This window comes from Semicossyphus pulcher, unplaced genomic scaffold (assembly GCF_022749685.1).
Source record: "Semicossyphus pulcher isolate SPU_LCO1_2020_fin unplaced genomic scaffold, fSemPul1.0.p SCAF_12, whole genome shotgun sequence".
Classification (NCBI taxonomy): domain Eukaryota; kingdom Metazoa; phylum Chordata; class Actinopteri; order Labriformes; family Labridae; genus Semicossyphus; species Semicossyphus pulcher.
This window is the reverse complement of record NW_027211626.1, coordinates 9,927,816-9,940,012: the sequence shown is the minus strand read 5'-3', so window position 1 is coordinate 9,940,012 and position 12,197 is coordinate 9,927,816. Positions and strand designations below refer to the sequence as shown.

At 39.8% G+C, this 12,197-nt stretch overlaps 1 protein-coding gene across 1 annotated transcript in view; it reads right to left on the bottom strand.

Annotated features, from left to right (window-relative positions):
* The window catches only part of LOC138588276 (protocadherin-15-like), a 170,563-nt gene that overhangs the window by 28,466 nt on the left and 129,900 nt on the right, over positions 1 to 12,197 (bottom strand). Inside the window, exons 25-27 of the mRNA XM_069658288.1 lie at positions 11,667 to 11,776; positions 10,258 to 10,398; positions 4,440 to 4,567 (exon numbers count right to left, since the gene is read on the bottom strand). Of these exons, the coding sequence (XP_069514389.1) occupies positions 4,440 to 4,567; positions 10,258 to 10,398; positions 11,667 to 11,776 (379 nt within the window). The remainder of the gene's footprint in view (positions 1 to 4,439; positions 4,568 to 10,257; positions 10,399 to 11,666; positions 11,777 to 12,197) is intronic.

The window sequence follows — 12,197 nt, the reverse complement described above, 5'->3', positions numbered from 1 at the left end:
TCATGATTCAGTAAAGGAATATTCTGCTCTGTATTTCTTATCGGAAGAAGACCAAAACTATTCCTGCCTAAAGCAAAGTTTGTTCACACATTGGTTCATAAACATTATCTCTATCACTAGCACTAATGCGCACACTGACGGTCTATAAATCTGATCTGAAATTGCTTTTGGATAAAGGACATTTAATGGTTTCTGTTCGAGGCATATAATTATAATTTCAAGATAAAGCAGGAAGAACACAGAGGAAGTCAGTAAAAAGGTCCTGGCATTGTGAATGATGATTCGCTGGCATGCCATCCTGGGGCCCTTAAATGGACCGGATCTATTGATAATGTCATAAGTTACACCCAAAGACTGTATAAAAAGATGACAGCTCTTTTGCGCGCCCCCTGCTGACTGGCTCCAAATGACGTCACAATCGTAAGATGGCAGCGCCTATCACGGGGGCTATTTTGGCATCACTTTCGTACAATGGGAGCAGAAGGAGACGTGTACGTCCATCTATATATACAGTCATTGGTTACACCTTTGATGTTCCTGCTTTGACAAGCTAGAATGTCTGCTCTTAAAAAACTTCTAATTGAAGCAGTTCTCTGGACAATTTGTCTAATGTGTTTCTGTTTTGAAAAACTTTTTGTTCGTACAAATAATTGTAGATTGATATACACTAATCATGGCTAGATTCAAATGAAAGCATTCCTGTTATTTCTCAATAGCAGACCGTTGTTATGAAGAACAGACCGTTGCTAGAGATGTGGCTGTAATCACACAATCCTGAGGACTGTATTAACTGTATTCATATCAATCCGCCGAAAGAAGACCGGCAAATTTGTAGTCGGTTTGTTTACATAGGGGGAAAAAAAGAAGAGATGAAAACAGCGGAGAGAAAGCAAAAAAGGTTAAACGATGCAAAAACTGAAGGCCACGAGAGAGATCTGCAAAACTGAGGATGGCACATGGAGTAAACATTAAGCAGAAGATAACAGCCTGCTCACTACACATTATGCCTATGTATAAACATGTGAACAAAGCCCAAAGTGTGGGACTGGGATTGAGACGTGTAAAAATGTCGACAACCTGAGCTAATATTGTGTGTTCACTTTTGCGTCACATTTTCTACAGGAACACTTTTTGCTTACAAATTTATACTTGTTAATTTGTTTGTTGTTCCTGAGACTGAAATGTTATCTTGTTACACTCAGGCGAGTTTTGTTTGCCTCAAGCGTATTATGTTTGGCTAATAACTGCACTTAATTTCTGAAAAGTTATTTTCCAGCATTATCTCGAAACCCTCGAACACAACAGCTTTAAACACTTAACAGGAGTTTCACGGCACGTTAATGAAAATAACCTGTTTTATTTATTATATATTTAAATGTCTGAACATTATTATGAATATTCATAGCAAGGGTTTACATGTTAACTAATGTTAGCGTCACTTTTAGGGTTGGAGACATTTGCATTAATGTTGAAAATAAAGATAAGCTCAAATTAAGGTTATATTCTACATGTCAAATACTGAATTATTAAACAATTATGTTATACATTATGTTTTCAAATAAGTAGCAAATATTAGCGAACATATAATGTACCATTAACTTTTCTTTTTTATCTCTTCATATACATAAAGACTCCTTCATACATGGTCATACTGTATGTTGAATAATGCGTCGAGGCTAACGATGTTATATAACGTCTGTGCGTCAAGGTCAAACCTCCAAGACTTCAGTAGGAATTTAAATAATTATGCAACAGAAAAAGTGCAATTTAAGGTCTTGTATTTAACTTGAATAAATATGTAATGATTAATATATGAATAATAATGCTTATGCCTACATTTTCTGCAGGTGTTAAGTGTGTTCAGATTCATGTTATTATTCAACAGGTATCCCCTAAAATATCTGCATCTCTCCGGTGTCTGCTCTGTCAGTATATTCTACCCTCATCCTCAGAGTGGCAAATGTAGTAAAGAATGACTCAGATAGCTTTACCGTCCTTGAGGAATTGCTCCGTGTCCTACATGAGCTGTTTTGAAAGATATAACAAAGATTAAAGATAAGCTCATTTCCTGCGGTAAAAGCAAACTCTGAGTTTTATTTGAGAACATCAATAAAGTGAATATAATCCCTGACTGCCCCCAGTGCTCTTGCCTTTTTACTTTTAGACAGCAACAAATTCTTCTCTATTTTGTATAATAAGGACAGGGTTATAAGATGGGTGCGAGCTCTTCTGGATCTTTTGATGATTTTGGCTGCTTTTCACATCTGCTGCAAGGTTGAAATATGAATCTCCCTCCATGACCTTTGTACCCTCAACCTGCCTTTTAGATATTACACTTACTTCTTCTCTTAAGAAGCCTCAAGATGCCATTAGTCTGGGTCTGGTGTCCATTATACTGTTAAAAGCTCCTATGCTTTCAGGCCAGGTCCAAGATTAATTTAAACTGGCTAAGTTTCCTTTCACCTACAAAATGATGTTTAAAAACCACAAAACACTCCGTTGTTGTTCTGTGCTGCGCTGTGACGACAGAAGGTCCTGAACAGCATGAAAGAAATGGGAATAAATAGCCAAGAAAATAAATTTATTTTAAATCTACCTGCTTTGCAGCTCTACTTTACAGGCTCCCTGAGGACAAACACAAAGACATCCAATGTTCTGTTGTACACATGTACGACTCTTTACAATCAAGCAGCTTCTTACACTTGCGAACTCTTGACACCATACTATAAAAACTTCAGGGTCAATGGCAACTGAAGTGCGGCTGGGACCGCAGCTCTGACACAACCTTCTCATTATGACAGCAACGTGGACCTTAAAGATATTTTTACTAACTTGTAAAAGCACAATAAGGATGGACGCTCTGCAGGAATGAAATTAAGTTATTTAATGACTAGCTATTCTTGGTGTGTATATTTGGTGTGTACGGAAGCCCTAAGCGGACATGCATACAGGTTACCTGCTCCGTTTTCCCGTGATAACAAGTAAATTCCGTTTGTTTTCTCGAGAGCTCGACTTATTTATCTTGAGATAACAACATTGCACCACGGTAACGTCAGATGATCATAACTCGTGTCCCAAGAGATGCAAAAGCACAAAACAGTAGAAAAGTTTACATTTTGAGAACAACAACTGGAAATTACTGGTTATCATCCATGATAAGTATAACAGTAAAAACCAACAAAAAAAGGCTATATACACTTTGAAATCCCTCTCTTGTTAAATATTCCAATTCCCAACTCCTCTTAATATGCTCTCAGAGATTATGTATTTGCATTTTCATCTTTACTGCACACAGCTCTGTCCTTTAATTTCTCGTTCAATTTCAGCATGTTTTTGCAGGCACTTCTTCAGGCTTCTATATGGATATATTTGGAAGTATTAATTAGACTTAAATAGTTGTCATATTCGAAAACCTATAACATGTGTATGTGAAATTAAAATATGTGTTCACAGAGTACTTTATGCAAATTTGAAAATTGCTCTGTATTCTTGTTAATTTGACTTCACACATCATAACTAAAAAAAATGTTTGTGGATGGTGAAATATTTGGTGCACATTTCTGGATTGTCTCCTGTAGATTACTGCTATTAAATCCCAATAAATATATATACATATAGACCCTCTCCTACAGGGTGGTGCAGACTGTATGTAGCTTAAAAGTGAACACCAGTGGAACAGAAGCTATCTGTAAACGCTCCCCAAGACACTCACTGCTTCTTATTAAGCTTTTGCTTTGAACATACAGTAATAACTGAATGTGACTCAGATTAATGTGACAGCATTTCCTCTAGCTCAGATCTTCTTCATCTACACTACGGTGGCTGGGTCGCAGGAGAACAGAGAGACTTCAGCAATAAAACCCACCCGATGAAGAACAAACGAGACACATAAACCCGGCGAAACAATAATCCTTGACACCTTGACAAATGAACAAATGGGTTTTCATGAGATACAATACAGTCACACATAAATGCATCACCGCCAGCTGCCGTGTTGACATCCAAGGTAGGAATTGCAGCCGCTGGTTCTCGAGGATTTTGACACACAAACACAAAACACACTAAGAACAACCCACGCATACAGAGAACAGACATAGTGTGTACACAGGATGACAGAGCGAAACCTCGACTGAGCCGGCTGATAATCATACACGATGTCCAGCTACGCTCCTGTGAACATGCTAGGATTACACCTCGCAGCTGACTCTGATCCCACCTGCTCGCGGACACAGCAGACGGCGGGAATTGAGGAGGAGATGTAGCGAGCGATAAGGGAGGAGATGAAACCGCGCAGCAGAGAGCAGATCAGATGAGTTCTCCCACCATGGCTGGAGGGGAAGTGTTGGCGATGTGGGAGCAGATTCAGGCGCTTTAGTTTCAGCCTGTTTTCATGTATGCTGATTTAAAAAAGACAAGAGCAATTTTTTTTCTTTTCTTACCACTATCTTGAGCACGGAGCTGAAGATCTTGGTGTCCTCCGTTACGCCACCTATGTAGAGCTTCCTGGAGAAGACGGGCGGGTGGTCGTTCTCATCCTCCACCTCGATGAACACCTTGGCTGTGTTAGCTGCAAAAAGCAAATTAAAGTCATCATTTTAGCCATACGTGCAGATAAAGTGTGTATTTAGCAGCACCACTTATTTTTAGTTAATATTAAGCAAAAATACACAGCATGCAACTCCAGTCTATGCATTTTAAAGGAGCAGTTCCCCCCCTGGAAAAAGCCACTGTCAGTCAAAGCTGGTGTCCTCTGTAATGGATAGAAGCATTCATATTTGAAATTGGCGCCATAGCTGTGGAGAAAGTCGTACAAACAGCTTGTGGTTTCGCCCATTCTACATTCCTGCAACACCCAGCATGCATTGCGCCCCTCCCTCTGAAAGGAACAGCTCAGCGAGAGATGCTGGAGTAAAATACTACCGTTTCGCTGCAGGCATGAGTGGTACAGAATCTGAAACACGACAAGAATGTACCAGTGGATCGTCTAATAAAATCTTCAGGTCTGCAGTCTACATTTCAAACCTGACGATTTTGAACGAGACACGACATCGGGGGTGGGCGTCCTAGATTGACTAAGTGTAGTTTAGCAAGCTCCCTGGCCTCTGCCAGATGACGCGTTTCACGTAGTCTGACGGAGTTTTTCCAGGGCCCATTGGAGAGGCGGATAGCGTCCTCCAAAGGCAAAGAGCCAAATTGCATTTATTTTCTACCATAATGTCATTAGCTCCATCAGTAGCATGATAGGACTGAGGTTGAAAATCAGCGAACTGGCCCTTTAAAGTGCAGTTCCAAGCATCTGATAACCCAGGTTTGCTTCACCCTCACAGAGAACTGGGACACACAAACCCAGAAAGTTGAAATCATCAAGGCCACTGGCTGTTTAATAAAGACATCTCAGAACTCATCCAAACTGGGGTCGGTCAAATGTTGCAAATGTTGTCACGTCAATATAATTTTTCAGGGTCATCAGCAGGTCCACGACTTCAAAAGAGAGCTCCAAGCAATTTCACAGAATATTTTTCAAGTAAGTCATCAGTGAAAACTTCACAGCCTGTTTTCAAATAAGAACCCGTTGGCTAGCCATCACTTATTTAAAATAAAGTAGTTCTTGCGTAGTTTTTTTTTTTATTATCCAAGGAGGGATGGTTCGACCAACTTTGATATTTTACTTATTTTAAAATTGAAGATGCTCATTCACCTCTTTTTGACTGAAAATAGTTTATATAAGAATTTAAGTGGGGTGAAAAGTGAGGTCAGGAAAACTTCAGCCGCACTGGAATGACCGTTTAATATATGTGTAATTGCTTCCTGCTGTAAAGGCAAACATGTTTTCTTGTCCCTAACTCAACTCTCTCTGATGAAAAGGTGTGGGAAGCTATTCTGGGGAGGCTGCAAACTTTGAGTAAATAATTAGTAGGTTAATTTTGTTTTGATTACAGTGAATATTTTCAATCGAGACTGAATTATGTTGATGGCTTCTCTCTCACAGCCCCTGATAAGTAGATCAAGAAAACAAGAGAGCTGTTTGCATTCTGTTTACTCACTAATTAGCGATAACGCTCACACTCCGAGTGAAATATGACTCCATGAGAGAAGAAAATTGATGGTGAAGTTTTGCCATTATTTTTTATTGTTGAAAACTTTGTTTTCCCACAACACTTGGTGCACAACAATACCATCAATAAAAGGCTCTGGAAGTTTAACAGGCGAGTCATTTGCCCATTATTGGGAATAATAATTTGAAGGGCATCCAATAATAATGACTCTCAGTGGAGTTTGAGAAAACACTGTGAGAAATAAAGGCTGAACATGATTATTTTTTATAATAAATTTCATGCTTAACTGGTTATTTTGTGAGCCTTTTAAACTATTCATGCTGCCCCTTTAAAAGGGAAACACAAATATACTGACTACAAATATTTGTTCACCTACTATATCACAGTTACTCCTACACTGTGCATCGTGCAGCATAAATATCTACGGCGTAAAAAATCCTTCCAACTGCAGTTTAGGTTTAAAAATATGCAGTGTCAAGGACCATTTTTCTTCAGGCGGCACACAAAAATGTAAAGTCGTGTGGCATAGGAGCTAAGGATGCACCGGGGGGGAATCTTACAAACAAAAAAAACAGAGCACATCAAATTACAGGCACCAAAGCTGTTGTGTGAGGACACTACAGAGGGAGGAGGGCTCCAGGGGATGGGAAAGAGGTCTGCACAGTTTCTGCCTCTTCTCTCTCTTTGTAGAAAGTGGCTGTATCCCATCCTCAGAGCACCAGGACACAAAAATATAATGCAGAAACCTCACCTCTTACTCACCCACATACACATAAACATACCTTAAATAGACTCGTCTGTTAAGTGGAGAGACTGCTGCTAACATGTAAGCTTCAGTGGGCCTAAGAGTGCATTAGCATTTAGAAGACATGTTTAATGAAATCTGGACTTAAAGCTCCTGTGATGAGTTTTTATTTGGTTATGAAACAGACTGAAATGAACACCGATGCCTCTATATGAGCTACAAAGGAAAACAAGACCATCAGCGACAACACTCATTACATCTTTATAGTTATTTTTATAGCCTGTAACCACTGCCGGGGGGTAGGAGTCAGACGAGGCGGTTAACTTTGTGCTGCCAAATCAGCCTTTTTAATATTTTCCATGGCAAAGAATCACAGCGAGTGGTGTGTTTTAATGTTAAAAGAAAGCAGGAGGAGATTTTTTGTTTTAAAAAACACTTCTTACACATGTACAGGACAAGATCAGCACAGAGATGAGATGTACCTATTTGTCCATAGGGGGTGCCAAAATCATCACAAACCAAATGTTCCTCACAGGAGCTTTAAGGGCCAGTTCGCTGGTTTTCAACCTCAGTCCTATCATGCTATCATAGGGAGCTAATGCCTTTATGGTAGAAAGAAATGCAATTTGGCTCTGTGCCTTTGGAGGACGCTATCCGCTTCTCCAATGGGCCCTGGAAAACCTCCGCCAGATGACATGTTTTACGTTGTCTGGCCGGGGAGCTTGCTAAACTACACTTCCTCAATCTAGGACGCCTGCCTCCGATGTCATGTCTTGTTAAAAATCATCAGGTTTGAAATGTAGACTGAAGATTATTTAGACGATCCACCGGTATATTCTCGTCGTGTTTCGGATTCTGTACCACTCTGAGCTGTTGCCTGCAGTGAAATGATAGTATTTCACTCCAGCGTCTCTCGCTGAGCTGTTTCTTTCAGAGGGAGGGGCGCAATGCACGCTGGGTGTTGTAGGAATGTAGAATGGGCGAAACCACAAGCTGTTTGTACAACTTTCTCCACAGCTTTGGCGCCAATTTAAAATATTATTGCTTCTATCGATTACAGAGAACATCAGCTTTGACTGACAGTGGCTTTTTCCAGGGGAGAACTGCTCCTTTAAATTTGGATTATTATTAAGTTACAGGAGGCTCATCAGGATCTAATCTAACGGTACTGTGCACCGGACATACCATTGCCGATGCCTTCAGGGAACAATTTTTATATACACTTACACACTGCGCTGGTCCTGAGAGAAAATCAATCTGACAAATCAGTCTGGAAATACTCTGATAATTTAAACTCCATAATTGATGAGAAAGATACTCACTGTAATAAGTCCTGATTTCCATTACAATAACACAAATTAGACAAAACGGAAACTCTGTGCTTTACATCCATCAGATAAGAGATGTGTGTGTATGTGTTGGAGAATGGTGTGTGTGTGTAATTGCTGTCATTGGTATGTGAGAGACAGTCGGTAGGAGGCAGATAGAGTGGGTCATTGATTATTCACTTGTAGCTTGAATGGTTCGGAGGTAACTCGCTGTTAGCACTTCATCCATCGTTATAGACAACCTTTGTCAGGAAACTGTCCATAAACACGCCTGATGATAAACCAGCAGAGGCCTGATCATCAAAGGTGCAGTCGGAAGGTCTCAAATTGCTTCAAACAAAGTGTTTCTTTGGTCTGTCTGAGAATTTACTAATCCATCTGAAACAGACACTCGCGCCCAATTGATGCAGTAATTGGCAACGTGTGAGAAAGGATGGTTTGAACTTCTCTCTAAAGCTCTCTTTAAGCACTTCCATAGTTTTTTGTGTTGACGACAGGGTGCAACATCATAAATACAACCATCGTCTGATGGGAAGTTGTACGCTCTGCTTTGTTTCAAGCACACTGAAGCCTCAATAAAGGTTACGATTCATGTTTTTCATCCACCTTCATTTCGTTATTATAACAAATGTTGCTACTTCTGATCGTTGGTCTGTTTCAAAGAATTAAAAAAGAGTTTTGAGGATCTACTTTACTGTTGGACTAATCTTGGATCCCATCGGCTATAGTCTGATGACGATATAGCCTCTGGGGACACAATGAACATGCTGGGCGTGTAGCCAGTGGTTAGCAATAAACGACTTCCAGTCAACACTTCCTTCTCTGCGTGCTGCATTGTGTACAGAAAAATAAACGTTTTTTTCTTGTGATTTACTTTAATCAAGGGGTCTTAAGTTTGCTGAAATTTCAACATCATGATGCAGATTTGTAAAAAGTTAAAAAAGCTTTGTCAGGTCTGCCCTCAAGAGGAGAAGAAAACTACTTTTAAAATGCTCGTTTGTTGAACGGAGGTCGGATGCATTCGAGGAAGTCAGGAAATCTGAACTTTGAACAGCTTTCGTGACACAGTGTCAAGGGAATTTATCTGAAGCTGAATTTAAGATATAGAATGAATTGTTAGCAGTTAGCATGCAGATGTCTGTTTATAGAGGTTAATAAGAAGGTAACTCATTGGCAGATAGCCGCTGATGCTTTCGCTCTCCACACCGATTGTTTTTCCTGCATACGCCGCAGCCTGCTGATAGTGATTGGTCAATATTACTTGGACGACAAGCGCACTACAAACAGAAACCAGAACACTTGCCATCTCTTTTTAATAATCACTATGGCTTATAGATAAGGGGCAAATACATATAAATATATATATTATTATATTGCTGATACCTCAACATAGTAACTCAATAAGAGGACACCTCATCTTAGCCTGAGAGTTTCCAAAAAATGCTGTAGTGGTCTCAAACAGAGTAAGACAAACAAGCAGACTAACAACAACACAGGTTTTGGAGCAGGTGCTGCTGAGTTGGCAAATAAAACCACCAAATACAAAATATATTTGTTCGATTTGAAACCAGCTTGCTGTTGAATGAGGTGTGAAACTGAATTACCAATCACAGGCTGCAGCAGACCTGCCACCGATTACACAGATGGATCAGTGCAGTGAAAAAGGGCCACAGAGCATGAAGCAGTAAAGTACAGCCATTTCCCTTGTTTTGACGCTAATTTGGAGGCTAACAGTGCAGGTAGCATAAATAGATTTAATATGTGAAGGTGTATAATACTGTGATTAACCTGGATCACAATGTACTGTATCTGAAGTTGCTAATGCATGCCACGTTTGGAGAGCACGTTTAAGATATCTGTGTCTTTCTTTAGCATGGCCCTTGTTAGGCAGAAATAGGCATGTATAAACCTTATACACAGGTGTATACAATTATAGCACAGCTCAACATAATTGTGGTAAACGTGAGAACTAATATGAAGGATAGAAATATCCCTGTATAACTGTATTTAATCATAATCTGTCACGGTGTGGGGATTATGATTAAATATAAAAAGCAACACCTGGAATCATATGAGACATGATGTCTTTCCTACAACACAACTCAGCGTCTGCACTCCTATTTCTTACTTTTCGAAGGCACGCGCAGGTTGGACATGACGACGATCATGGAGTCGGCCTGGACCCGGAGCACATAGGACGTCACGTTCTCGTAATCCAGAGGTCTAGCTGTGGAGATAACGCCCGTCTTGTTGTTCACCTCAAAATGGCCTGAAATTAAACAAAATCACAAGCACATGAAAAGTGGGAAAAAAGACAGAATAAATGGAAAAGCTGGCGAGCTGCGTTAAGCCCCCTATTTATAAAAACATAGCGTTCTGATAAGACTTTTTTTTGGCCTTCTCAGCACTACTCATGCCTATATTGTTTAAAAGCCACTCCTGCTGGTACAGCACTTGAATTAAACTATGCTCCTTCACAGGATCTTTTCTCTTCATGGCCGATTGGTCCTTAAGTGTAGCGCTCAACAGAACCCTTTTTACAGCCTCCCACACATAGAACAGTGTCGCGCTCAAGAATGCAGCATGTTTAAATCAGCACATGTGTGGTATAGAGAAATTAGAAATAGAAGTAACAAGGAAATAACAAACAAAACATTGCGTGGACTCTGGAGGAGGCTGCCTAAGTGATGGATTTTAAAACTTATTTTGCAGCTAACTGTTTAGTTGGCGCGCTGACAGAGGGCATATCACAGAAATACAGCTGGCCATTTTTTCCCCCCGTTCAATGGAAGAGAAAGACTCTAACTCCTCTGTGGCTTTGTAAAAAGGTCATGCTTCAAAACGCTTTTGCTTTCCTTGAGAACAGTACCGCTGGGGGCCCGGAGGTTGATTCAGAACTCTTATTAGGTCTTGAGTTTGCAATTTCCAGGAACATCGAAGGGGAAGTGACTCTTTTTTTTTCTGCATGACAAAGACAAAGATCCCTGCAGGAGCACTTGAGGTGCATGGTGGGAAGTGGTTACTGACTGACACTTTCTTTCTTTAGCTCACAGGTACCTCTCCTACTTTCGGATCGAATACTTCGTACCTGTCGGATGTTTTCTCGCTCCCAGGGTGTAATTATACTTTTCACACTTTCCTAGCGCGCGTGAAAAGCAGTCAAAGTATGTCAAAACTGCCGTCTTTGCTTCTACACAAAGACAGGAAAAACAATACATATTCGTTACGATGTGCACCTTCAATTACCCAAATAACACGGGCGCCTCTCCGGGTGTAATTTAAAATTTCAAGGTAAACACATATATTTTTGTATATTTCTTCACTGTGATGAAAATCTGGTGTGTGGACATTTGCTTTTCTCAGGGAAAAAGATTTCGTAGAGGTTAAAAAACTAGCAAAAAATAATCTTTATGTCAAAAAAAGGACAACAAGGTTTTATACTTAAAACAGTATGTGTGTTTCGCAGGGAAAAGAATAGGCTTGTAGGCTTAATAGAAGGTATCTGATAGTGTGTGGTTTATGATCTGCAGCACAAACCTAGTTCATTTCCTGCCACGATGGAGTAGAAGATGGTTTGATTGATAGCAGCAGCTAGGATGGTCCCCACTGCAGTGCCATTAGGAGCCAGCTCGCTAACTAGAGGAAACCTGGGAAGACAAAGAAGACGAACCATAAGACAAAAGCATTTAAGTTTAGAGGTAATTCTTTACTTTATTAGCTAAAAACTACATTTTTTCCTCTGAGGAATTCACTGTATGAATAAGAGCCTTGTAGTCAAAAGTTTGTATTCTACAAATCTGCTTTAAAGAAGAATAAAAAAATCATTAATCTCAATGAAACTGTTAAACATTTAAACAAATAACAAATAGTTATTGTTCCATTAACCATTATTTTTGTTTGATTTCTCTTTTCGAGGGTCATTTTTCCTCTTCTCTTTAACTACACTGAAGTCTCCAGATGCCAGCGCAGCACATTATTCTATCCTCCCTGGTAAATGAATAAGTAAAAGATTCCCCTCTAAGGGAGGACAATGTAGTTCGGCAAAAAATACGACTTATAAATAAATAA